The sequence below is a fragment of the Chelon labrosus genome, assembly GCF_963514085.1.
Source record: "Chelon labrosus genome assembly, chromosome: 1".
Taxonomy (NCBI): Eukaryota; Metazoa; Chordata; class Actinopteri; order Mugiliformes; family Mugilidae; genus Chelon; species Chelon labrosus.
Window position 1 is genome coordinate 34,347,925 of NC_140337.1, and position 27,950 is coordinate 34,375,874.

General features: G+C 44.6%; 2 protein-coding genes across 2 annotated transcripts in view; both read left to right on the forward strand.

Moving 5' to 3' along the window:
- LOC311488234 (uncharacterized protein) overlaps positions 1-27,950 on the forward strand; it is a gene marked incomplete at both ends in the record, with an annotated part of 134,342 nt that overhangs the window by 77,233 nt on the left and 29,159 nt on the right. The window lies entirely within an intron of this gene.
- LOC311486126 (matrix remodeling-associated protein 8-like) lies at positions 266-5,236 on the forward strand (the record flags this gene model as incomplete). Its single annotated transcript, XM_084541888.1, has 3 exons — positions 266-302; positions 3,460-3,764; positions 4,637-5,236. 3 exons carry the CDS (start codon positions 266-268, stop codon positions 5,234-5,236), a joined length of 942 nt encoding a protein of 313 aa, XP_084398014.1.

Sequence of the window (27,950 nt, forward strand, 5' to 3'; positions counted from 1 at the left end):
TTAGTTGATCCTTCGTCTTGTCTTCCTGTTTACTGCTCACCGTCGCTTTTAACTGCTTAGAAAACATCAGCTATGAATTTTCATTTTAGTGAACTTGTTTCCAACACATTAACATAAACTTTACATTTATTTTTTTAATTTATGGTATGATTCACCTTATGAAATAATAATTAATAAAATTGTTAAATGATTTAAATAATTTTAAACAATGAGAATGACTAAATATAGTCGCAAGCAGCAATGAGGAGTCCAAGCAGGTCGTTTCATGCGGATCGGTCTGAAGATGGTCTATGCTGATTTTGGTGAGAATCGGACAACATTTACGGCCGCTGAAAATTTTGTTTCGCTTTCAACAAAATCCAATATGGCGGACAATCCAATGGGGCGAAATGAACATCATAGGCATCGTTGATCTCGGCATGATCCAAGGAGTCCAACAGTACCATGTTTTTGAACATCAGGCATATGGGCCAGACGCAATTTTATAAGCAAAAACGCAATTTTGCTAATTACATCGCCCCCTAGTGGCCGAATGACACCAAATTTTTATTGCGCACTTCTTAGAGAGTGTCGAAGCATGTGACCAAGTTTGGTTTTCAGAAGCCAAAATGTCACCGAGATATAAGCAAACGTCCTGTTTGGCAGCTTCGCCGCCGACTGCGATTGGCTAACACGAAAAGTTGGCGTGAACTGTCACTGGGGCAACCCATGGTATCTGCGAATATCACATTTTCATTTCAAATAAAAACGCGTCAAGAGATATGAGCAAAAACAATGTTTTGCTAATTATAGCGCCCCCGAGTGGCCACAAGACACCAGATTTTTGTTCGTGCACTCGGGACAGGGTCTGGAAGCGTGGTACCAAATTTGGTTTCATTGCACCAAAGCGTTGCCGAGATATGAGCTCAAATGGAAAATGCCGCCTTTGCTGCCAATTTTGATTGGCTGTAGCGGCCAAACGGTTTCGAAGCTGAAGACGCCTGATATAAGTTTTGTGCGCATTGGTCAGAAGACGGTCTGCACAAATTTCCGTGAGAATCGGACAAAATTTGTCACCTCTGAAAATTAGTTTCGTTTTTCAACAAAATCGTAAATTGCGAAAAATCTATCATGACGCATTATGACGTCATAGGGTGCGTTGAAATCGTCATGATCCAAGGATTCCAACGATACCTTGTTTTCAAAGATTAGACATACGGTTCAAATGTACTTCAAACTTTGACCAGTTGGTGGCGCTAGACCGTGCTTAGTGCTTACATGTAACTCAGTCAAAGTAATATTGAGACTGCCCTTAAGCTATGTGCCAAATTTCACAACTTTTTACCATACGGTTCTACGGGCTGCCATAGACTCCCATGGCGAAAGATGAGGAATAATAATAAGAAAACAGAGGAAAATTTCCAGCAGCTTCACTGCTTGAACCCTAATAATTTTATTTAGTGGTTGTGATCAGAGACATGTGTGTTGATCCATTATCTCATTATCTTTTTTAATAGCAGCATGTAGTCACACCTGTTGTCTGTTTTAACGGCTTCTAAAACAAAATGATCCCATCATTCTGTGTTACATAGTTTTAGACAACTTCATTCCAAGTCATGACCAAGTTTGAAACTTCTTTTACTCTTTTACTTACTTCTTTTAGGAGACAGTGAAAATAAACCCTTAGATTTAGTTTAGTTTAGTTTACTTTCAGAGTCAGACTGCTGCACCTGACACAAACTGGATGAACAGATGTCAGATGAATCTTCAAGATTACCAACACTAGAGAGAAGAGATGAGACAGACTCCAGACGAGGTTGCCTTAAGGATCTTTTCCTTGCAGCAAGGAGAGGACACAATGACATTAGCCTAGCCTATAACACAGTGAGCTCTGTCTATCTGTCAGTGACATCTATATTTATACTCCTGTGCACGTGACTCATAAGTGGGTCTAGACGTCTCTGTGGTTAAGTGAATATTGTCATATATGTTTGAGAATCAGAGAACATGTTAACTTTTCTATCAACAGGTGTGAAAGTATGAGGAAACTGAACGTCTTTATCAGAGTGAAGCTGAATGTAGAGAGAGACACACCTGGCCCCTCCCTCTCTTCACCTGTCAGAGGAAAGCTGACACTGTCTTCACAAACGTGGCTGCAGAGAAGTGTTGTCAGAGAGTCAGTAGATGATCAGCTGCTGTGAGCCTTAGTTTGACAGGAAGATGAAGACGTTGGTGGTGTTTGTGATCCTCGTTTACGGTAAGATATCTTCTTCCTGGATCTGATTCTCACTTCAGTCTGACATCATTTCTCTCACGTCTGTCTCTTTAAAGAAAGTCAGTGATGACCTGTTTCAACTTTGATTAGTTCTTAGTTTGTCTGTGAGGGACACGTCCAGAAGCAGAGTCTGATGTTCTGTTCACGTGGACTGTTTCTAATCACTGCTGTAAATGTAAAAGTCTGAACATTCACACATTAACAACAGGTCAGTCTTCAAATGGGTTCTTACTGGAATCAACACAAATGATCCAAAGCTTTCTGAGCAGCACAGAGGACAGAACGTTGACTATCACATGTCTGGATGTATCAGATGATCAGAGAACAGTCGCTCCAGTCTTCTGTTCCTGACATTGTGAACTGGAACCAGGTCAGAGGTTAACTATCAAACACAAACACAGTGAGCTACGGTGTCCTGGAGTGGACAGAAAGACAAACATCTGTAGAATGAGGCCATGTTTCCTAAGCTGAGTGCTAGAAATGCTAGAAAGAAGACAAGAGAACAGAGCATTGACTTTGGACCCAGCCCCCCTGGATCTTATGGACAAGCAGACCATGAACATGAAGGATGTTTCTCAGTAACATCTTGCTCCAATCAGTAGATGTTCTCTCTGTGTTTGCTGCATGTTAGCTTCCTAGTGTTCCAGACTTGTAAATCTGTGAAAGCAAGAAGCCATCTCTGAATACTTGACATGAATAACACGGTTGGAGTTCTAGTTTGGACGTTGAGACAGTTTGTGGTTTAGATTGGTGCTGTTAAAGAAGAGACGTGTCTCTGTGTTAGTATCAGGACCAGAGGAGGCCTTTTACTGATGGAGTGTAGTGCAGAGATCAGTCCTGAGAGATGGTGCACCATGAGTTCATTCATCAGTTAGAGCTAAAAATCATCTTCTGCTTGACTGAACTCTAAACTGTTCCAGGACTGGAGTAGAGGACAGACCTGATCAACACAATCTTACAAATGTCATTACTCATTACTTTGAGCAAGAGAGGAAGTTTTTCAGACAAATCTATGAAAACTGTCAAAACACATTCAATGATCTGTTCTTTGACTTCAGTCTGTGAATGAAATGTAGTTTTTCATTGACTGACTGATAGTTCAACTGGTTTCTCTGGTCCCTGCAGATAATGTGACCTACAGTCATGTGTCAAGTCAAACCCACAGCATGCAGCTGATTTGTGTTTCTCTTTGTGTGTCCTCTCAGTTTCCCAGCATGCCCTGGCAGGTGTGGTGCAGGTGAATGAGGGGGCGGAGTCTGTCCTGCTACCCTGCCACTACTTGGATTCTTTACCTGAGGACCCCACAGTGATTTGGACCAGGAACGATCTCAGTCCCAAATCTGTCCACAAACGAGGAGAAACAGATGAAGTTAAAGGTCAGAACCAGGTTTACAGGGGGAGGACATCGATGACGCCTGATGCTCTAGACACTGGAGACTTCAGCCTCACTCTGACAAAACCCCACCTCTCTGACAGCGGCAGCTACACCTGCTCCATCAGTGATGGAAGAGAAGAACTGAGAGTGACAGACGTACATCTACAGGTCAAAGGTCAGAAACAAACCTCAACATGTGTTCACTGTTTAAATATGAGGAGGAAGAAAAAGACTCAACTGAACCTTTGTGAGGTTTCACTTTCTGTAGCAGAACATTTGACAAACAGCAGTGGAGACAAGAGCAGCACCTCATTCATTCATTCATTCATTCATTCATTCATTCATTCATGCTACAAGATATGACAGAACCAGTATTAACTCTGTCAAAGACTGGAAAACCTGAAGGAAGGTGATGGGTCCTTCTAAGAGTGTTAGAGAAAAGTGTAAGGAAGAGTTTCTCACAGACATTTAGCAACGATGAAAGGATGAAAATCTAACTCAGGTTTTTATGTGATCCAGGAATGAAGTTTGAAAGCAGCAGTGTTTTCATATTATTAGGAACAGTCTGGGGAGACATTCCTGTAAAGATGATGTGTTGTGTTTCTGCTAATGTGATGAGATGCTTCTAATTAGGGCTGTCAATAGATTCAAATATTTCATTTCATAGTTACATTCAAATGAATCACACATTCTTTAAAAGTCTGTTTCAGATAAACCTGGGAGGTACATTTGAAAGTTTTTAATACTCTTCTCAACATGTCAGCTGCTCAGAAAGCTCTGTGCTCTGCAGAGAAGTCTCAGCTCTCAGCTGTGTTCTTGATCCAGTGGTAACTCTGTTCACATCCACAGTAAATGCAGATAACTTAGTTCTAGTAGAGAGGAGACTCTGACAGGACGTTGAAGATGAACTTATCGTCCAAAAACCCATTCCTTTATCAATTACTGCTCCTTTTTCTCTGCTTGACTTCATCCTCTTCTTCTTTGGGGAGTTTTGTCAGTTTTGATGCAAACACCTGCCTCTACAGTTGATCTGCTTTATTGTCCTCTCAGACCAGCAGGTGGACGTGAAGGTGCAGGAAGGGGCGGAGTCTGTCATCCTACCATGCAGAACAAACGCTGACCTGCCTGAGGACACCTCAGTGGAGTGGACTCACTCTGAGCCAGAATTCATCATCGTCCATGTGTATCGAGACGGAAACAACCAACTTAACAAACAGGACAGGTTTTACAAAGACAGAACAAAGATGAATGAAGACCTGCTGAAAACTGGAGACCTCAGTCTGACCCTGAAATACCCCACAGAGAGAGACTCTGGATCATACATCTGCACCGTCTACAGAGGCCAAGACATCCTGAGAGAGAAAGTAGTGCTGCACCACCTCAAAGGTACTGTAAGGACTGTAGATACAGGTCAGAGGTCAGAGGTCAGAGCTGTAGATACAGGTCAGTACTGTAGATACAGGTCAGAGGTCAGAGATCAGTGCTGTAGATACAGGTCAGAGGTCAGAGGTCAGTACTGTAGATGCAGGTCAGAGGTCAGAGGTCAGTACTGTAGATACAGGTCAGAGGTCAGAGCTGTAGATACAGGTCAGAGGTCAGAGCTGTAGATACAGGTCAGAGGTCAGAGGTCATGTTGTTCTTTATGTTTCTCCACAGAACTATTTCCAACCTGGGCCAAGGTTCTCCTGGTTCTCCTGGTTCTCCTGGTTCTCCTGGTTGTTCTTGGTGTCGTTGGGGGTCTTTTGTTTCATTGTCGACACTACTTCATGCCAGGTGAGTCTCTACTACTACACTACCCATAATGCTGATGGTAACATGTGTCCTGTGGAGGAGACTTGTTCCAGCTGCTGAAAGAGTTCAGAGTTCAAACAGCTGCTACAGAGAGCTGAAGAGAAACTTCCAGGTTTAGTTCCAGAAGTCAGAAACTCTTCATCAAACATGTCTGCAGCACTTTACAGGACGCTTTGACTAGTTACCAAGGAACGAGTCAGGAAGACATCAGGGACAAACGGAGACACAATCCAGCTCTAATCAGAAGCTCCTGACGTCCTCAATCAGGACCTGAGCTCTGAGCTCATGAGTCCAGGTCTCTCCCAGTCCCAGTAAAACCAGAGCAGAGGGTTAGGGTTCTTCCTCATCCATTCATCTGATTGGTTCCTCATTAGTTCCTGACTTCTTCTTTGGTAACTGCTCCAAATGTCCTGAAGAAGAAAACTGGTGTTCAGTCACAAACTAGTTTCCACTGGTTTGTGTCAGAGGTGTGACAGACGTCAGGTGAGCTCAGGTCACCTGGTTGATCCACGTCCTCAAACAAACTGAACACTGAGAGTCCTCCACCAACATGAGACACATAGACAAGGATGGACAGAGACGTCCTGTTACCATCAGAGCTGCTGCTGCTGTCTCTACAGCTGATGATGTGATTTGTTGTCCTCTCAGTCTACCAGGTGGAGGTGGATTCAGGGGTGGAGTCTGTCCAGCTGACCTGCAAAACCACAGCTCACCTGCCTGAAGACGCTAAAGTGGAGTGGAAGGACAGTTACTACAAGATGGTCCATGTGTATCAGAACGGCTCTGACCAACTTGAAGACCAGAACCAGATTTACAGAAACAGAACGAAGATGAAGAAAAACCTGAAAACTGGAGACCTCAGTCTGACCCTGAAATACCCCACAGATGGAGACACCAAGATCTACACCTGCACCGTCTACAACAAGGAGGGAGACATTATGATGGAGAAACAAGTGAAGCTCAATGTCAGAGGTCAGTACTGTAGATACAGGTCAGAGGTCAGAGGTCAGTACTGTACATACAGGTCAGAGGTCAGAGGTCAGTACTGTAGATACAGGTCAGAGGTCAGAGGTCAGTACTGTAGATACAGGTCAGAGGTCAGAGGTCAGTACTGTAGATACCAGAGATGGGACCAAGTCTTTGTCCTCCAGTCCTAAACTTTTCATTTAGTCCTTTTAACAGTAATAATCTATTCCATTTAAATGACAGATCATAAATCCTTTTTAAATCTACATTTATTTATCATAACATGTGATAAATGTCTAAAAGCAAAGAGCTGATCCTTCCATATGGCACTATTAATATTAGTATGCACAAGTATACTTGGCCGACAGACCTTAATCTTAATCTTAATGTTAATCTAACCAGTTCCATTGAACTCATCTGCAACAATATTCTTCCTTTTAAACTTTCTTTGCTGAAGAAACATTTGATCAAATGTAGAAAAGTGCAGCTGAAATCATTTGAACAAAAAGTGCTGACATTTAATTTCCACAGCTCTAGAATGAGTTCCACAATACTTCATTTCTGTCCTGTCTTGTCCTCGTCTCATCTCACATTGAAACATACCATCATCATCATCAGCGTATCCATCAACAGCTTGGTGTATCTTCTGCTATTTCAGGGCCTTACTCTCCGTTGCATTTCCTAAAGTTTGTCAGTCATTTGTGGACGATGAGGTGATGAGATTGAAGGCTGTTGTGGTTCATTGGTGATGCTTTTGTTCATCTGGTATTCCTCAAATCTGGAAAGAAGTCATCTTGTAAAACAGATGTCAGTAAATCCCTTCTAGTCCTCCATAGACAGCATTTAAAATGACACTTTGCTCCTAATACTAGTAATATATCAACCTTAACATTAAGTTCCTAGACGCTTCTGGCGCCGGTCGAAGCCGACAGCTGCTTGTAACAGCTCTTACTTGATCTCTCTTTCTGTCCAGTTTATTTCACTTTTAGTGGAGATTACTTTGTAGATACTTTTAAGACAGCACCACACTTTGATAGTTTTACTGGGAGTCTCACCATCGCTGTAGTCTACATATTTATAACAACATCCAGACCGGCCGGTGTAACAGTGCACCAAGCGGCCCTTTGTTTACAGGAGGGAACAGCTGATGGTGCTGTGTAGCCCTGTAGTGTTCCCTCAGGACAGACATGAGATCCCCCCAGAGTCCTTCTGTTGATGGAGACCTGGATTACACCGAGCATCCTGGACGCTACTGTTATGATGGACAACTTTCACCTTCTGAGGGTGGACAGAACAGCTGACAGTGGTAAGGAGAAAGGAGGAGGCCTGGCTGTGTTCATGAACCAGAGGTGGTGTAAACCTACACACTGCTCTGTTAAAGCTGTGTATAAGGAGGAGAATAAGGAGGAGCTGAGGACTGTACAGAAGGAGCTGAGAAGGAAGATGAGGGAGGGAAAGGCCAGCTACAGGAGGAAGATGGAGAAGCAGCTGCAGAGGAAGAACATCAGAGGGTTTGTACATCCCAGTCGAGCGTACCTGACCCCTCCCTGTCCACGTCTCTTTTAAATATGGAAATTATATTTAAATTGACCCTCCACCTGAGATTCCCCTCTCTGTACGATCAGATAATGAAAACATAAGAATGAGTAAGACGGGAAAAAGAAGAACTTCACAGAAAGAGAACTGGAGACGCTGCTCACTGGAGTGGAGACAAACATGTCCTCTTTGACAGCTGTCCTCCACTGGAGTGGAGACAAACACTTCCTCTTTGACAGCTGTCCTCCACTGAAGTGGAGACAAACATGTCCTCTTTGACAGCTGTCCTCCACGTCCCACCATGTTGGTTAATATCACATCTGATCTGAACATTGATGGTTCTTTTATATCAATGTGTGTCCAGTCCATCGCTGACATGAGGATAACTCCATCCCACACGGCTGGCATGGCTCTGCTCAGGGTCGACCGGTCGGACTAATAGTTTTCACACTGATGACAGTTTCCCAGCATCACCTCTAAGTGTCTCCAGAGGATCAACAGCTGTAGAAGGCAGAGTACGCCAGACATGACGTTGGTGAAGGAACGGACGAGTTCATGGTCATTTCACTCTTCAGAATCAGAATCAGCTTTAATGGCCAAGTATGACACATACAAGGAATTTGACTCCGGCAACTTTTCTCTCTGGTACAGAAGCAGCTTAAATAAGTGAAATAAAAATTAAATTAAATTAAATAAAATAAGATAAAAATACAAATAAATCTGAATCTGTACACATAAAATATAGGATAATATATAGACGGGTTTCCTGTTTACAAACATTACTGGGTGCGCGCGCATCCAGGGGGCAGAAAGCCAGACTGACTTATTGGTCCCCTACGACAACAATCTTAAATATTGAAGTATTGAAGCTTTTTTGTTTTGTTTGTATATAAATGCACAACTGCAGACTCAATAAAACGTGATTTTAGTTGGATCTGTTTGGCCATCTTTAATTTTGCAATGTTACTGTATATGTATGGCTATAATTATCATGTTAGGCGGGTAATGTAAAACGTAGCCAATTTTAACAGCGGCATCAATCGGACAGCCCGATTTTACTTTTAAATTAAAGTTAAGAACCCTTCGTTTTTCTTTAGTCACAGAGCGTACCTGGCTTGCTCACATATCTTGAACATTTAGCTGAATTTACCTTTTTGTAGATTTCGAGCTCTTTGTCATTTGACGTGCAGGCTATGCTAAGATATGTTGACGTGCAGGCTACTTGCTAAGATATGTTGGCTAATGTTTACGTATTTCGTGTTTGAAGTATTAAAATACAACCTGTAGTTAAGTTGAAAGGATGATGATCCAACCGGCATGCTATAACAACATTAGCACTCGCAAACGTGATATCAGTTAGCTAGCGCTAGCTGCTAGCCTGCTACGAACAGATTTAAGCTTGATTTAGGGTTCTGCGCCGATTTGTCTGCGAAGCTTCGGCGAACATGATCGCCGTCACTTGGCATTTATGCTTGTGCGTCGGTTTCTTTGCAGTGCGTGGTAATTTACAGCCACAACGCTAGGGGGCGCTGAGTCGCGAAATCTCCTGAATTCGTGCGTGGAGTGTTTCATTTCCGGTTCCGGCTTTTTTCTATGGTTGCGGCAGAGTGAACAGCACAGTGAACAATGGCGACTGAGCGAGAGAGGACACTTTTGGAGCTGGAGCTGATCGATATTGAAGAACAAATGCTTCTCGTGGTCCATCTTGAACTCGAAGTGCAGCTCCAAGAATTTTAAAAATGGCGCCCTTGTATACAGAACGAACCGGAAAAGCTGAGAACCGGAAATGACGTAAAGCGGACCAATCACAGCCCTTGAGGTCTGCGTCGCATGTCCCTGCTGTCGGCGTCGTTTCGACGCGTAGTCAGGATTTTTTGGAGGTGCGCGTCAAGTGACGCAGACTCTCTGCGAAGGGGGTTCGCGGCGACGCAGACTCTCTGCGTACCGACGCAGACGATTTTTCGCACGAGCATAAATCAAGCATTACTGAACGCAACGTCTTTTGTTTACAACTTTGTTAAACTTTAACATGAATGAACGTGAACATGGACGAGCATGCAGTGCTAACTTAAACTCATAGATAGAGAATTAAGATAGCTCTAAAACAAAACACCATCTGGACCCCAATCTGCCCTTTTTATTGCCTGAAGCCATAACCTCCTCCGGTTTTTTGCAAAAGTATGATTCCCCCTAGGAATATTAAACATCTGGCACTCATCACTGGCTCTTTTAGCTCAGCCAACACAACAACTCCTTGGCGTTTTGACTGTACTACTACTACTACTAAACGAAACACGCAAAGATTCAGTCCTCCTCCGTTATCAACACTCTCTGAAAAGACGTCTTTCTGCCCCCTGTCTGCGCGCGCAAACACTTGTGACGTTGCCAAGAAATCTGTCTATACACCAAACCAGGATTATTGTACAGTGAGTATATACAACAGTGCAGAGTTATTGTTTATTGTTCATGTGGATGGTCTGACACTCTGTGACTGCTCAGAGTTCAACAGAGCGACAGCCCGGGGGAAGAAACTGTCCTTGTGACGGCTGGTTTTGGCGTACAGCGCTCTGTAACACCGGCCTGAGGGGAGGAGTCTAAACAGGTTGTGACCAGGGTGTGAGGGGTCTGTGGTGATTTTCCTGGCCCGCTTCCCAACCCGGGACCGGTACAGGTCCTGGATGGAGGGAAGATCGGTACCAATGATCCTCTCTGCAGACCTGACTGTTCTCTGCAGTCTGACCTTGTCATGCCTGGTGGCGGATCCAAACCAGACAGTGATGGATGTGGTCAGGACAGACTGGACTATTGCTGTGTAGAACATGATCAGCAGCTCCTGAGGCAGGTTGAACTTCCTGAGCTGACGCAGAAAGTACAGCCTCTGCTGGGCCTTCTTCCTTTGGGAGTCTATGTGGGAGGTCCACTTCAGGTCCCGTGAAATTGTGGACCCGAGGAACCTGAATGAGTCTGCAGTTGGAACTGTCCTGTTGAGTATGGTGAGAGGAGATGTTGATGGGGGTCTCTTCCTGAAGTCCACTGTCATCTCCACAGTTTTGAGCGGGTTTAGCTCCAGGTGGTTCTGACTGCACCAGAGGACCAGCTGTTCCACTTCCCTTCTGTATGCAGACTCGTCTCCTTCCCGGATGAGTCCAATGACGGTGGTGTCGTCTGCAAACTTCAGGAGTTTCACAGAAGGGTCCCTTGAGGTGCAGTCAGTGGTGTAAAGGGAGAAGAGCAGTGGGGAGAGAATACATCCCTGGGGGGCGCCAGTGCTGAGGGACCGGGTGCTGGATGTGAAGTTCCCCAGTTTCACCTGCTGCCTCCTGTCAGTCAGGAAACTGGTAATCCACTGACAGGTGGAGGGGGGCACGGTGAGCTGGGACAGTTTTTGGTGGAGGAGCTCCAGGACGATGGTGTTGAACGCAGAGCTGAAGTCCACAAATAGGACCCGTGCGTAGGTCCCCGCAGAGTCTAGGTGGTGCAGGATGTAGTGGAGAGCCATGTTGATTGCATCATCCACTGACCGGTTTGCTCTATAGGCAAACTGCAGGGGGTCTAGCAGGGGATCCGTGATGTCCTTCAGGTGGGTCAGCACCAGTCATTCAAAGGATTTCATGACCACAGATGTCAGGGCGACTGGTCTGTAGTCGTTTAATCCTGTGACAGGGGACTTCTTGGGAACCGGGATGATGGTGGAGCGTTTGAGGCAGGAGGGGACCTCGCACAGCTCCAGGGAGTTGTTGAAGATCTGGGTGAAGATGGGAGCCAGCTGGTCAGCACAGACTTTCAGGCAGGACGGAGACACTCCATTGGGTCCCGGGGCCTTCCTAATCCTCTGTCTCTGAAAGAGTTGACGCACATCCTGTTCGCAGATCCTCAGCGCAGGCAGGGGGTCGGGTACGGGGGTGGTTTGGGGTGCTGCTAGGCCTTTTGTGATGGAGATGGTGGGGGAAGTGAAAGGTGTGAAAGTCCTTTCAAACCTGGAGTAAAAGTCACTGAGGTCCTCTGCTAGGCGGGGGCTCCCCACAGGGTGGAAGGATGGTCTCCTGTAGTTGGTAATGGTCTGCAGGCCTTTCCAAACTGTAGAAGAGTCGTTGGCAGAAAAACGGTCCTTCAGCTTTTCAGTGTAGTTCCTCTTTGCTACCTTGATCTCCTTTGTCAGCTTGTTCCTGGCCTGCTTGTACAGGTCCCGATCCCCACTCCTGTAGGCCTCCTCCTTGTCCTGGCGTAGTCGTCTCAGTTCTGCAGTGAACCATGGTTTGTTGTTGTTGAACGTGCAGAAGGTTTTGGTCTGCACGCACATGTCCTCACAAAAGCCGATGTCACAGTGTCAGTCAGTTAATTCAGGTCTGAGGCTGCTGCTTCAAAGACGTTCCAATCAGTGCAGTCAAAGCAGGCCTGTAACTGCATCTTTGACTCGTCTGTCCATCTCTTCACAGTTTTCATTGCAGGCTTAGCAGATTTCAGCTTTTGCCTGTAGGATGGGATGAGGTGGACCAGGCAGTGGTCAGAAAGTCCCAAAGCAGCGCGGGGGACAGAGCGATATGCATCCTTTATTGTGGTGTAGCAGTGGTCCAAAGTGTTCATGTCCCTGGTGGGACACGTCACGTGCTGTCTATATTTTGGCATTTCGAGTTTGAGATTTGCTCTGTTAAAATCCCCGAGAATGATTAGCAGAGAGTCCAGGTGTGTTTTCTCCACGTCTGTAATCTGGTCAGCGAGGTGATGTAATGCCTCCGTTACGCACGCCTGCGGTGGAATGTACACACCGACCAGCACAAACGAGGCGAACTCCCGCGGTGAATAAAATGGTCGACAGTTTATGGAAAAAGACTCCAAGTGAGGGCTGCATGTCTTCTTTAACACCGTGACATCTGTACACCAACCTTCGTTAATGTAGAAGCACGTTCCTCCTCCCTTTGACTTCCCAGACAGTTCCGTGCAGCGGTCCGCACGGAACAGCTGGAAGCCCGGCAGCCGTAGTGCGCTGTCCGGGATGTGTTCACTGAGCCAGGTTTCAGTGAAGCACAGGGCGGCTGAACAGCGAAAGTCTGAGTTCTTGGTTAGGAGAAGGAGCAATTCATCCATTTTGTTAGGCAGAGAGTGGACGTTCCCCAGGTGTATGGACGGGAGAGCGGTGCGTAATCCCCGCTGCCGCAACTTGACGAGCGCTCCAGCTCATTTCCCGCGCCGGCGTCTCCTTCTAAATCCACAGAGCGCTGCTGCTCCTCCGACCAGAATCTCCAAAAAACAGTCTGGTTGGGTAAAAACCGGTGAAAAAAGTCCAGCACTGGATAGTCCTATTTTTAAGAGTTCCTCTCTGCTAATTTTAATAGCAGAGGGAGTGCAGAAAACTACACTAAAAAGTAAAACAGCAACAAGTACTAGAGAGCACAGTACCGAGGCGTCCGTCTGCGGCGCCATCTTGGATCCAGGCTTGATGGAAGGCTCTTGATGGTAAATGGTAAATGGCCTTGCTTTCATATAGAGTTTTTCTACCTATTGGTACTCAGAGCGCTTTACAGTCACAGACACATCTACTCATTCACTCACACATTCACACACCACTGGGAGCAACTGGGGGTTCAGTGTCTTGCTCAAAGACACTTCGGCATGTGTCACTTTTCTGTGAGCGAGTACGTATGGAACGTTTTTTTGTCTGCACGCACCCTTCATACATGAGGCCCCAGGAGAGAAAAGAGCTGAGGAAGATAAAACCAAGGAAAGCATCTGGACCGGATGGTATCAGCTCCAGGCTCCTTAAGTCCTGTGCAGATGAATTGTGTGGAGTTATGGAGCATGTCTTCAACCTGAGCCTTGAGCTGAGAGTGCTACCACAGATTTAGAAGACCTCGTGTGTGGTACCGGTTCCTAAAACATGACTTTTCTAAGCGATTCTTCCAACGGTGTCGGAATAATCGGGAAAAATACGGATGTTTTGTCCCATTGAAATGAATGGAGAAAACTGAAAACATCACCAGCATTCCAAAATGACCTCCTTCACTTTACTGAGCGATTACTCAGCCATGCTTCTGAGTAGAAAAATGCTTGGAAGTTTGTACGAGGTGTTGCCTCCCTAGCTGGATAGCCCGGGAGAGCGTAGTCTGTGGTAAGAATAAAGGAGATACACGTTGCTGGTGTTAACTTCACGGCAGCAGGGTTTATTCTTTCCTGTTTACATGAAAATCCTACCTTCAGGTATCAACAGTTACAAAAACAGCTACAAAATCCTGAAAGCTAATGGCCTGAGCTTCAGTCCCACTGTTACATCAGATGGCCCTTTTTATAGCATTTCGTCAACACAACAAATTATTCGCATGTTCATCTGCTTTACAACACTCTGTTGTTTAACTCAGACACATGGAGTAAATACATCTTTAACAATTAATCAGAGGCATTTTATCCTCTTCTCTAATCCATATCTTTACATCATCATGAAATAATAAATGAATTTGGTTTTAACCCCTGGTTTTTAACCAACACAGTTTCCTTCATGAAGTTAATGAAATTACCTTTTTAACATATAGGCTGTACAAAATACTTTTATCCATGTTGTTCAAACCAATCATGAATTAATATTACTCTATTTCTTAATACATTCACGCGGCAATGGCGCTGCACTATGACTTCAGAATAGCATTTCCTGGTTATGGCACTAACCCACAATTATCAACTTGGCTACAGATAAGAACCAGGAAATCACATATTGCATAAGAAAAGATTCATTAATAAAGTACAGAATACATATAATGATTTCACGGGTTATTTTCCCGTTGTTCTGAGTCAACTAACTTCACACACTACTATGCAGGTCCACTTAGCATTAGCCAGTTAGCATACACGGCCGTCTCTTAATTCACATCAAACTCTCTTTCCAACTCGTTACTTTGGCTCGTATGTACACAACTAATCCTCGAGTCGCATGTTTAACTCTTCACACGTATCATGTACACCTGTTTAAATGTATATTTACTGACCTGTGGTAAGAATAAAGGAGATACACGTTGCTGGTGTTAACTTCACGGCAGCAGGGTTTATTCTTCCCTGTTTACATGAAAATCCTACCCTACCACAAGCGCAATGCGCCACCTAGTGGCCTGAGTGTCATAGCAGTGTATTAGTGTGAGTGCAAGTGAATGCTGAAATGAATGAGAACACATGAAAAATGATAATAAAAAATTATAATAGGGGTGCCTGTTTCTTGTATCTGTTTTCCCCTATTGTTTCTAGCTGTTTCTAGCCCTCTACACTCTCCCCCACTTGAAAGAATGTCTCCTGACATTTGCTTTTGCTCTTTCTGTGTCTGTTTAGTGTGTGAGCGCATAGCAACTGCAATAGTGTGGTTGTGACTGGATGGAATAGGGGAAAGGGACAAAACCTGGAGTCACTGCAGGGGGTTGGTTGGACCAGAGTGTGTTCACATCTGCCTTCCAAGGCCGATATGATGGATAGCCCAGAGTGTCGTATGTGAACCTTTCTGTTGGTCTCCCTTTCCGCTGGGATCTTCTCAGTCCTTCTCCTTCTCCTATACTTCCCTCATCCCTCTCTTCCATCGGATCAGGCCCCTCAATGGCAACCTCTGGCTCCTCCTGTGCCTCCTCCCTGTCCTGAGCTCTCTCGGCTTCCTGTCTGACAGGAGGACAGAATTCCCTTGCTGTTGCACGAAGCCTAGACTGCTCTTGTTGGTCCTGCTGTGGCACTACAGGTGCTTGCTGCTGGGGTCTTACAAGTTTATAGCATGGGATTCTGCTTCGGAGATCATAATGGTAAGTATACTCCTCCTCATCGGAACTATCTGTCACCAGGCTGTCACTGTTTTTTTTAGGTTGTATGTGTCTTTTTTGTTTCCTCTCTCCCTCCACAGGGAGTTCTTCTTCAAGAGGTAAGTCGTTTACTGGCAACAGCAGGTTTCTATGAAGTACACGCAGGGACTTACTACCTCTCTCGGGCTGTACTTTATAGACTGGTCCATCTCCCATTCTTTCCACTACGCGATGCACTACTTTCTCCCAGTAAGCGCGCAGTTTCCCTGGACCCCCTCTCTCTGAGAGATTTTTCACTAGTACCCGGTCACCTGGCTTAAGCGTAACACCTCTCACTCCCCTGTCGTACTGTTTCTTGCCTTTGGATGAGGACTTCTGACTGTTCTCAGCAGCAATTTGATAAGCTGCTCGCATCCTATCTGCCCACTGCTGTGCAAAGGTTTGATGGTTGCGCCCCTCAGTCTCTGTCCTGGAATGGAAAAGCAAATCAATCGGTAACCGCGGAGTCCTGCCATACAAAAGGAAAAACGGAGAGTAACCTGTCGCATCATGCCTCGTGCAGTTGTAGGCATGCACGATGTGTGGCAGGTGCTCTTTCCAGTCACTTTTCTGCTCCTCTTGTAGGGTGCGCAGCATTTGAAGAAGTGTGCGGTTTAGTCGTTCGACTGGGTTGCATTGTGGATGATAAGGCGTGGTTCGAGAATGAGCAATTCCCGACAGCTGTTGTAATCTTTGAAACAAGCTATTCTCGAACTCACGTCCTTGATCATGATGAAGTTTCTCTGGGTACCCAAAACGAGGGATAAAGTCCTGAAATATCTTTTCAGCCGCGGTCTTTCCAGATTTGTTTCTCGTCGGGTACGCCTGCGCAAAGCGCGTGAAATGGTCTACGAGGACCAGGATATACTCATATCCTCCCTTACTTTGCTCAAGGTGTAAGTAGTCAATCGAGACCAGCTCGAACGGTGCACTTGTGGTGATGGAGCCCATCGGGGCTTTCTGTGGGACACTGGGCCTCTTTTGTTTGATGCAGACACATTTCTTTGTCACATAGTCCTCAATATCTTGCTGCATGTAGGGCCAGTAAAATCTTTCGCGGGCGAGATGTATCACCTTATCAGCACCTACATGTCCCATCTCGTTATGCAAGCTCCTCAACACCACAGACTTGAGCTTTTCTGGGAGGACCAATTGTTTGTGTTGCTCAGTCTTCCTGTAGAGTAGTCCATTGTTCATTTCTAGCTTCTTCCACTCAAAAAGAAGCCTTCTTGTCTGTCTTCCCATGGCTCTTTTCTCTTTTTCATTAGGAGTCCATGCGTTGAGTTTCAAGGAGACAACTTCTTTGATTGCTGGATCCTCTTGTTGTGCCGCTCTGATGTTTTCAGCTGTGACACTTGAAATGTTATCTGTCAGCACAACACTTTCGTTTTCCTGATTGAGTTGTAACACTGCCATCCAGGGCACATCATTTTCATGGACTGCTTTAGTTCCTTGCCACACTGCTGACACTACCTCCGGTGAAACTGACTCTGTATGCTCACCCATTTGATGTTGAAGGCCCACCGGGTATCTGGACAACATATCGGCATCTGCATTCATTTTCCCCGGCCGGTACTTTATATCAAAATGGAAATCTGCTAACTCCCCAACCCACCTATGTCCCACTGCGTTTAACCTTGCGGTGCTCAGAACATAAGTTAATGGGTTATTATCTGTATAAACCGTGAAGGTTGGAGCGTAATACAGATAGTCACGGAATTTGTCACAGATAGCCCATTTGAGTGCCAGGAACTCGAGTTTGCCGGAGTGTAGATGATAGTTTCTCTCAGCGGGTGTTAATGTTCTGGACCCATACCCAATGACCCGCAGTTTGTTGTTCTGCTGTTGGTATAATACTGCTCCCAATCCGTCATTTGATGCATCTGTGTGCAATATAAACGGAAGATCGAAGTTTGGGTAGCCTAGTATGGGAGGGTTAGTTAGTATCTCCACAAACTTTGACACAACACTCTGGTGTTCAGTTGTCCAAGTAATGGGTGTGCGGGAGGGGAGCTGTCCCTTATCGCTTTTTTTCACTTGGTTTTTACACCTGCTAGTCTGGGGTTTTGTGGCATCACTCCCTTCAGCTGGGTTCTGAAGGAGTTCAAACAGGGGCCTTGCAAGTCGTGAGAAATCTTGGATAAAGGATCGATAATAACTTAGGAATCCAAGCAGTGTCCGGAGCTCTCCGACTGTGCGAGGTTTCCTCTCCTTCAGGGCAATCACAGCTTCCAAATCTTTTGGATCAATGTGGATCCCTTCCCCTGACACCATACGCCCAATGTAACGGATTTCCCTCTTAAAGAGTTCGCATTTTGTTGGACGGAGCTTTATGCCATGTTGCCTCATCCGGCCGAGCACTTGTCTGAGATGGTTCACATGTTCATCAAAGGTTTTAGAGTAGCAGAGGACATCGTCTAAATACGGCACACAACACTCATCTCTAATTCCCTCTAACACTCCCTCCATGCACCGCTGAAATGCAGCGGGTGCATTTGTCAGCCCAAATGGGATGCGAACCCATTCATACAGTCCCCAAGGGGTGCTAAACGCTGTCAAATGCCTCGATTCTTCGCTCACAAAACCCTGGTGGTATGCGCTGCCCTGATCTAAGATAGAAAACCACGTATTCCCTCCCAGGCTGTCTAACAGATCCTGTATCCGTGGCAACGGATGACGGTCAGGTACAGTCTTACGGTTCAGTTCACGAAAGTCGATGCATAAGCGGAGGCTGTAATCTTTCTTGCGCGCGCAAACAACAGGAGAAGAGTTAGCTGACACTGATTTCCTAACCCAGCCTCTGTCTAGAAGATTTTGAACATACTCTTTTACCTCTGTATATAGGGGTTTTGGAATAGAGTTGTAACATTGCTGGACAGGATTGTCGTCTGTTGTGTTGATTTTTAACCGCAAGTCAGGAATACAGCCAATGTCCCCGTCCTCTTTTGCGAACACTTCAGACTCTTCAAAAAGCATTTGGCGAACCACCTCCTGCTCACTCTCCGCAAGATGATCCAAATTTACTGGGGGGTGCCATTTGTTTTGCGGAGAGGGTGCTCTGTGGGCTGTTTTGCTCCCATTTTGATGGTCAACATGATCGTGTGCTTGGGATGAGCACAGGAGAGTGTCTTGAGTCTGTTTGGTTGATGTCTGGGGGTTTGGGTCCATACTCACCGGCAGGAGGCCGATAATTTCTTCAGTGAAGCCCAGAACTGTTTTTGGAGGCAGGAAGATGTCATGCTGTGTAAGATTCTGGATGGGGATTCTCACGATTTTTGAAGCACCAGCAGGCACGTCAACCAGAGCGGGAAAAAGCTCCAACCCATCAGGTAAACTGCTCTCCACAGTCGGCTCAAACACTACCGCTCCTCCCTCTGGTAATGTTCTCAGGGGGCACTTCACCTCACAGATCTGGCCTCTTTTAACGGTGAGTCCTTTCTTCCCGACTTTCACCACAGGTTTTACTGGTTCTTCCTGCAATGACATTTCATTTAGAACAGAGACGAGAGTTTCAACAGCGTGCCTCCGGACACTCATTGCCTCCGACAGTAAATCCAGTAACCCGAGACAATTTGGCTGTTGTTCATTTTCCATGATTATTTCCTCAATCACATTAAAACCCAGCAGTGGGCTAGTCACACAGCTTCTGCTCACGAGCATTGGTACTTGTATTGCTACTTTCCCATGTTTTTGACTTATCACTTCCAAAAGAACTTCAACCCACCCATCAAACGGTACAGCTGTCCCATTTGCGGCTGTTATGTCAAGCGTGGGGGCGGAAAGTAGGCTGCTGAGGGGTTGGATTTTGACATTTGGCAGAGTTTGTTCTAACCAAGACTTCTCCACCATACTAACTTGTGCCCCGCTATCTAGTAACATCTGGACACTAACCCCATTCAAGTGACAGCTGAGCATACATCTTCCACCGATCAATTTAGCTACACGCTTCCCCCTTGCTGTATTGGGTGGTTTGTGGGACTGGGTAGTTGGTGATTTTTCATCTGTAGGGAGTGAATTTACAGTCACAGGGGACCCTTCTCTTACTTCAGTCACTGGTGGTCCCTCTCCAGTGACCTCACTCGGTTTCCCGACAAGTTGTTTTTCAGAAGGCAACCGATAGCTCTATGTCCCTCTTGTCCACATCGAAAACAGTGGGTGCAGCTGTCCTTTCCTTGTGCTACACACTGCTGGCATTTACCTTTGACTTCTGGCTTGGTTGACTGTTTTGGGTGTGGTGGAGTGGCACGGGTATTTTCTGGTGCCACATTCACTACAGGTGTGAGAACTTTCTCTAGACTCTTGGTTAACGATGAAACCTGTACTGTCAGCTCACGTATGGCAGTACGATTAGCTTGGACCTCTGCATGCATCTGAACCGTACTCTGTCTGTCCTGCTGTGCTGCATTGACACTGGTAGATTTTTGTTTGTGTGTCTGCCCTAGACGGTTCTGTCTCTCTGTGTCCTCGCTAACTGACCGTGTTATCAGCTCTAAATAGAAGTCATCAGTAATACTCATGTTTGAGAGATGTGGTTTGATATCTCGTCTGATGTATGAGTATTTCTCGTGCATTCCCTGGTAAAGCGAGTGTAGGAATACTCCCTGCACCAGTTTACTGTCATACTGGAACCCTGTACTTTGTTTGGAAGCAAAGAGTACACGTTGTTTCAACCCCATTAACCGGTACAAAAACTGTTGTGGGCTCTCTCTGTCATTTTGTTTTGCGTTACTCAGTTCCTGGAATAACTCCGTACTGCTTTTATCCCTGAGGTGAGCCCTGAGAAAACGCTTCAACTCATCTACAGTCAGGCTATCTTTGGTAATGAGCATGTCTTTGAACGTACCAGGTTTAATTACCTTGAGCACTGTCCTGATTACCTCATTCTCTGTAAAACCTTCCGCTAACCCTTCATCAATTTGCTTACACAGGTTACCGAAACTCAAATCGGAGTCAGAATCAGAGACTTGACCCCCATGGATTTTGTACTCCCTACGAGGCAGGAATGCTGCAACATCTGTTAGTTTTACCAACCCAGTTACCTGGTCGGCAACCACTGTTGTGGGTACCTTCTTACTCATTGTTGCTACTACTGCTTGTTCAGTCTCTGCCAGTGGATCCGAGTACTCTTCATCAGATGCATGATCACCTTCCGCAGCTGTCTGTGGCAATTGCAGTTCATCAATGAGGTCACGAAGAATGAGCAGGCGAGCCATCCCTTGGTCCTCGAGGCTCCTCAGTTGTTTACTTCTGATAAAGTCAACAATGAAGTCCAAGAGTTCCACGTTAGTTGCATCCTCGCCTGGCCAATCTTGTTCCATCTCTTCTTTGCATGACACTGCAATCTTGCAGAGCAGGTCTGTATTGGCATCACCGGTTAGCTGATGAAGCTGTTGCTGAATCTCCCACCGCAGATCTTGTACAGTAGCCATCTCTGGACACCTGAAGTCTGTTGCTAGATTGGCTCTCTCTCCCTCTGGAAACAGGAAATCAGGATCCCGCAGTTCTTGGTTGATTAGCACCCGTCAGGCAAGAGCGCTAATCCCGGACGAGCCCCCAAATTTGTTGCCTCCCTAGCTGGATAGCCCGGGAGAGCGTAGTCTGTGGTAAGAATAAAGGAGATACACGTTGCTGGTGTTAACTTCACGGCAGCAGGGTTTATTCTTTCCTGTTTACATGAAAATCCTACCTTCAGGTATCAACAGTTACAAAAACAGCTACAAAATCCTGAAAGCTAATGGCCTGAGCTTCAGTCCCACTGTTACATCAGATGGCCCTTTTTATAGCATTTCGTCAACACAACAAATTATTCGCATGTTCATCTGCTTTACAACACTCTGTTGTTTAACTCAGACACATGGAGTAAATACATCTTTAACAATTAATCAGAGGCATTTTATCCTCTTCTCTAATCCATATCTTTACATCATCATGAAATAATAAATGAATTTGGTTTTAACCCCTGGTTTTTAACCAACACAGTTTCCTTCATGAAGTTAATGAAATTACCTTTTTAACATATAGGCTGTACAAAATACTTTTATCCATGTTGTTCAAACCAATCATGAATTAATATTACTCTATTTCTTAATACATTCACGCGGCAATGGCGCTGCACTATGACTTCAGAATAGCATTTCCTGGTTATGGCACTAACCCACAATTATCAACTTGGCTACAGATAAGAACCAGGAAATCACATATTGCATAAGAAAAGATTCATTAATAAAGTACAGAATACATATAATGATTTCACGGGTTATTTTCCCGTTGTTCTGAGTCAACTAACTTCACACACTACTATGCAGGTCCACTTAGCATTAGCCAGTTAGCATACACGGCCGTCTCTTAATTCACATCAAACTCTCTTTCCAACTCGTTACTTTGGCTCGTATGTACACAACTAATCCTCGAGTCGCATGTTTAACTCTTCACACGTATCATGTACACCTGTTTAAATGTATATTTACTGACCTGTGGTAAGAATAAAGGAGATACACGTTGCTGGTGTTAACTTCACGGCAGCAGGGTTTATTCTTCCCTGTTTACATGAAAATCCTACCCTACCACAAGCGCAATGCGCCACCTAGTGGCCTGAGTGTCATAGCAGTGTATTAGTGTGAGTGCAAGTGAATGCTGAAATGAATGAGAACACATGAAAAATGATAATAAAAAATTATAATAGGGGTGCCTGTTTCTTGTATCTGTTTTCCCCTATTGTTTCTAGCTGTTTCTAGCCCTCTACAGAGGCACGGGAAGTGTAGCTTTCTTTTCCTGAAAACAGTGTTTGGATACCTTTTACGGTTTGGTCAGGGTCAAAGTTTACGTTTTGGTGAAATTTGGAAAAATCTTAAAAACTTCTGGTTTATAATGGATCCCTATGGCTGCACTCTAACTCTCACTCTAACTTCAGAGATTCTTTGAAATTCTGAAAAAAAAGGTTTCAATCTTACGGGGTGGCCACAGTTTTTGAGGTACAGAGATAAAAAATATGTAAAACGTAGATATTTACCACTTTTCAAATTTTTCCCCGTGTGTGTGTATGTGAAAAGTGAGAGCGATTTTTTTTGTAGAAAATACCTTTCCCTCCTCGTCTTTCTCAATCGACTGAGGCCAGAATTTTCACAGTACGTGCGTGGAAATACACAAAATCGTAGAGAACAAGCGGCTGACGCTGACAATGTGTTCGTTTTCCCGATAGGACTTGTAGTTTTTGATTTATAAGCATTAGTTTGGGACCCCTAATCCTAGGGTTCAGTTTTTTTGGACCTCCCTCTCACTCAGGCAGAGGTGAGAGGCAGAAGGAGACTTCAGCAGCAGCTGGCCCTGGTAGCCATGACAACCGGACCCTAATGAGCTTAGGCACGCCCAACTGAACACTGCCCTGCCCCTGATTGGCTTACTATGAAATCTTACCCTACCTTAGCCAATCATCATCACTTATGTGGCTGAATGGTTGGTTACAACATCTTGCAGCAGTTACTTGGTGACTTCACTGCTGCGGTTCGTTTTCCCTCATTCTGCTGAACGAGGTGAACGAACACAGAAGTGAAGTCTGTCTTTGTGTTTATTACACTTTACAGTGAATCTATAAACTGTTTACCAGTGTACTAGTCGATACCGGTAACGTGATCGTAAACACAACTGAAGAACTTTTGTGTCATTAATGAATAATTAGAGAGCTCCTGTTTGTTCTTGGGTAAGAAGGCCCTCGACCATACATGAGCCAGAAGACAAGAAAGACAATCTGCTGCTGGTTCTGGGAAATAAGAATGAAAAGGAATGAACCTGATTAAGACACAGGGAAATGTTCTGAAATCATTCATTCACTTCATAAATAGATAGTTGAACATTGAACATTTAATACATCAGTAGTTTACACTTCTTAACTTGTCTCTGTTCAATGGAGAATGGGACATATTTCAGACTGGAACCAGTCAAACATGTTTCACTCCAAATATTTCTCTTCAATGTGCTCAGAGCTGCTGCTGCTGTCTCTACAGCTGATGATGGGATTTGTTGTCCTCTCAGTCCCCCAGGTGGAGGTGGATTCAGGGGTGGAGTCTGTCCAGCTGACCTGGAAGACCACAGCTCACCTGCCTGAAGACGCTAAAGTGGAGTGGACGATAGACTTAATTTTCTTTACTAGGAAAGTCCATGTGTATGAGAACGGCTCTGACCAGCTTGAAGACCAGGACCAGATTTACAGAAACAGAACGAAGATGAATGAAGACCTGCTGGAAACCGGAGACCTCAGTCTGACCCTGAAATACCCCACAGATGGAGACACCAACACCTACACCTGCACCGTCTACGACAACGAGGGAGAGACCCTGATGATGAAACAAGTGAAGCTCAATGTCAGAGGTTTGTTTGTTTCTCTTTATTTCTTTCTTTGTCTTTTCTTTCTCTCTCTGTTTGTCTTATTTCTTTCTGTCTGTCTTTCATTCTGGTTTTATTCCTTTCATCCTTTCTCTCTCTCTTTCTCGCTCTCTCTCTCTCTCTCTCTCTCTCTGAGTGCATGCTGGGAGTGTGTGGAGTTTGTGGAGAGTTTGTGAGTTTTTTTCTAACTTTTGTTTCCTCTATGTGAGGAAACAAAAGTTACAATCATGGTGTGATTGTGATGTGAGGGGTTTGTGGTTGTTGTTTGGGTAGTTTACTGTAATTTGGTGTGTGTTTGGTGTGTGTTTGGTGGAATTTAAGCCGTGGTTCACGGCGGGGATGGCGTCCTTGGAGACGCCTTCCCTCTCAATCCGACACGGGGTGCGGGTTCAGCCCGACCCGTGGGTGCCGGTGGAGGAGGTTCTCCTGGCTGTGGGAGACCAGGTGGGACACGCTAACCTGTCCTACGCCTCCAGGATGAATAAAGGAGTGGTGGTGTTTGTGAAAGAGGAGCGTTTGGTGGCTGATCTGTTGGCTAGCGGAGTGACTCTGAACGGTTTGTACCGTTCAGGTGTCCCCGCTCGCCGTACCTTTCACCCGGGTCACCGTCTCCGGTGTTCCCCGTTCATTCCCAACGAGGCAGCTGGATCAGGAGCTGCAGCGCTTCGGGAAGATGGCGAGTAAGTTTAAAACAGTGGGTTTAGGCTGCAAGAGTGACAAACTGAGACACGTCCAGTCCTTCAGGAGACAGGTGCACATGTTCCTCACCTGTCCGTCACAGACGCTGGACGTGTCTTTCAGAGTCAGACATGGAGAGGGGCATAACATGGTGTACGCCAGCACAGGGAATATGAAGTGCTTTGAGTGCGGGGATGTGGGACAAGCGGGTCGCCTGTCCTCACAGATGGATGGACGCACTCAGACCGCCGCGGTGTCCAGAGATGAGGCGGCAGAGGCAGCCCCTCCGACAGAGTCTGATGGAGGACAGGACTCCAACACAGCAGGAGAGGAGGTCCGTCGGGGACACAGCGGTGGAGGACAGGCAGCTGAATCTGACCAAAGTCAGGCTGCCGGTGTAGAGGTGAGGAGGGGGGAGTCAGGTGTGACACAGACTGTGGGTGAGGAGGAGGACGGGATGGACTGTGACTCAGACTGTGTCTCTGTAGCAGACTCACAGTCTTTGAGTGGAGACATATACACCTTAGAGGACATCAGTACTTTCCTTGATGAAACTTTTGGACAGTCCGTTAAAGTAACAGATTTTTTCCGATTCAGATAAATTTATGAAAACTGTCACAATTTTACAGAAGAAATTTGAGGCATTTCGGGAAATTTGGAGGGGGAGGAAGGGTGAGTTTGAGTTTTTGAGTCAGTGGTGGGAGGTAGGTAAGGCACATGTATGACAGACTATATAGGGATCTTAGGTGGCAGCAATCACTTCAGGGTGTCGGGTCAGGACACTGTTGTAAGGTTCAGGTGAGTGCATTAAGAAGAGGCACAGTCCTTTAATACAGTTCAAACTGTTTATCGGCGTGAGAGTGTGTGTGTGTGTGGGGGGTGTGTGTGTGCACTTGTCAACCAGCGTAACAGTGGACATCGGCGTCGTTACACACCAACAAACAGGGGACTTACAGTTGAACAGGGCACATTTTTTAAGTCCCCTGTTTGTTATGCCTTAAATCAAGCTAAAATCATGTCTAAGACGCTCTCGTGAAATTTTTTAATATTAAGCAAAGTGGGGACTTGCAGGTATGTGAGTGTTAAACCCCATACTCAGCGGTGCCTCTGCTGACTGGAGCATGGATTTTCACACGTCATTCACACGCGTCGTTTCTTAACACTCCTCCATTGTCTGAATGGCTTGCAGCCCCAGCCAGTCATTCAGATAGTAGTAGGGCTATTCATCAAACTACGTAGTGAAGAAACCACTCTATTGAAACACAATTCATCATGCATTTGAAACAAAATATAAAGGTTCAGCTTTAGAAGATATCAAGTAGATAAGTTTCGAGCTTGACACTATTAAAATAAAGGACTGCCCAGGAAGCAGGAGATTAAGTAAATTGGAAATAAAATGGTCAGACGAATTAACCTCTTTTCGGTTTTAAGTAAGCAGTAATACCTTATTTAGAGTCTGACTTAATATCAGATTTTGACTAGACCGTAGACCATTTCAAAATACTCACCAAACCAGTTTTCACAAGGCCTGGATGTCAGTTTTCAACGTGTATGCTCAGTCTTTACCTAAAGGAATATAATTTGTTTGTTGTTGTACATTACGGAAAAACGTCCACACTTATATAGCATGGATCGACACAAGTCCACTGATAGCTGACGAATAATGACACAAGTTCGTTCTTGGATAGCATAGAGCAAAAGGCACACTCCAGCATGGATAAATAAAAGAAACTAAATTTAATTTATGATACTTGTGTGAAACTAAAGCTTAATGTGCATTTCCTAATCAGTTTCAAGCTTATGACTGTCTTAAACAAAATGCTACCCACAAGGCAGCAAAATAATTTGTATTATATAATAATTAAGTATTATAGTATACAAAATAGTATACAAAATAAAATAACACCCAATATTTAATTAATAAGTATTTAAAAATTAAACGAGAAGGAAAAGAAAAACAACCAGGATGAAGTTACAAATAAAATGGGTAAGATTATTTATATTTTTATTCACTCTGATCACTTTTATTAGACATTCAAAGCTGTCTAATCCAAATCTCAAAAAACTGCTGCTGAGATTTTACAAGCCCTGGATTCCAGTTTATAATAATAATTCACAGATATAGTAATTTGCACATACAGGGATACAATATTTGCTCATACACATTACCAAAAACAAAAAAGGTCCACTGTTGGCTGGCGAATTATGACACAAGTTCCCTCTTGGATAGCACAGAGCGACAGTCATACTCCAGCATGGGTGAAAAGAAGAAATAAGCGAGAATATTTAAAACTTAACTCAATATCTCAACTAAATAATTAAATAAGAATTAAACATGATTAGTTAATATGTTCTTTGTTTTTGTTTTAAATACAGCATGATGGCTCTATTAAAGCGGAATTAAAATGAAGGGCTACTCAAAGGGCAACAGAGTGATAAGGACCTGAAAATCTAAAAATGGGCAAAGAAAATAAAAAAAAAATAAAATGGTTTATAGCCAGATCTTCTATACTTATAGAAATCTATTTTATTTTTTCATTTGCATTACAGCAAAAGGTCCACATTTAAATAGTGTGGAACAACACAAGTCCACTCTTGGCTTCCGAATAATGACACAAGTTCCCTCTTGGATAGCATAGAGCGATACTTACACTCCAAAATGGATGAATAACAGAAAAAAGCAAAATGAATGGTAGTTTTTTGTTTGTTTTGTGGGATGATTTAATGTGTTTTTTGTAACAAAACACAAAGACATTAATGTTTCAAGACAGAAAGGCCTGCATGGCCACCATGAGCATATTATTTACATCTTAATATTAACCTGAAAACTTAGGTCACACTGTTTGAACAAATTTGTCTCTTAAACTAGTAATGTCAGCCCTGTGATGGACTGGCGACCTGTCCAGGGTGTACCCCTGCCTCTCGCCCGATGACAGCTGGGATAGGCTCCAGCAGACCCCCGTGACCATTAACAGGAATAATCGGGTATAGAAAATGAATGAATGAACTAGTAATGTGAATGTTATTTTGACGGTTGTTTTGAGAATAGGGGAATAGATTATTTATCCTCTTCGTATGTTTCATATAATTACCGAGATAGAAAAGAAAACTCTACATCGAAACGGTGAAGTGACACAGCACAGATCCCAACTTTTAATGCTGAATCGTGGTG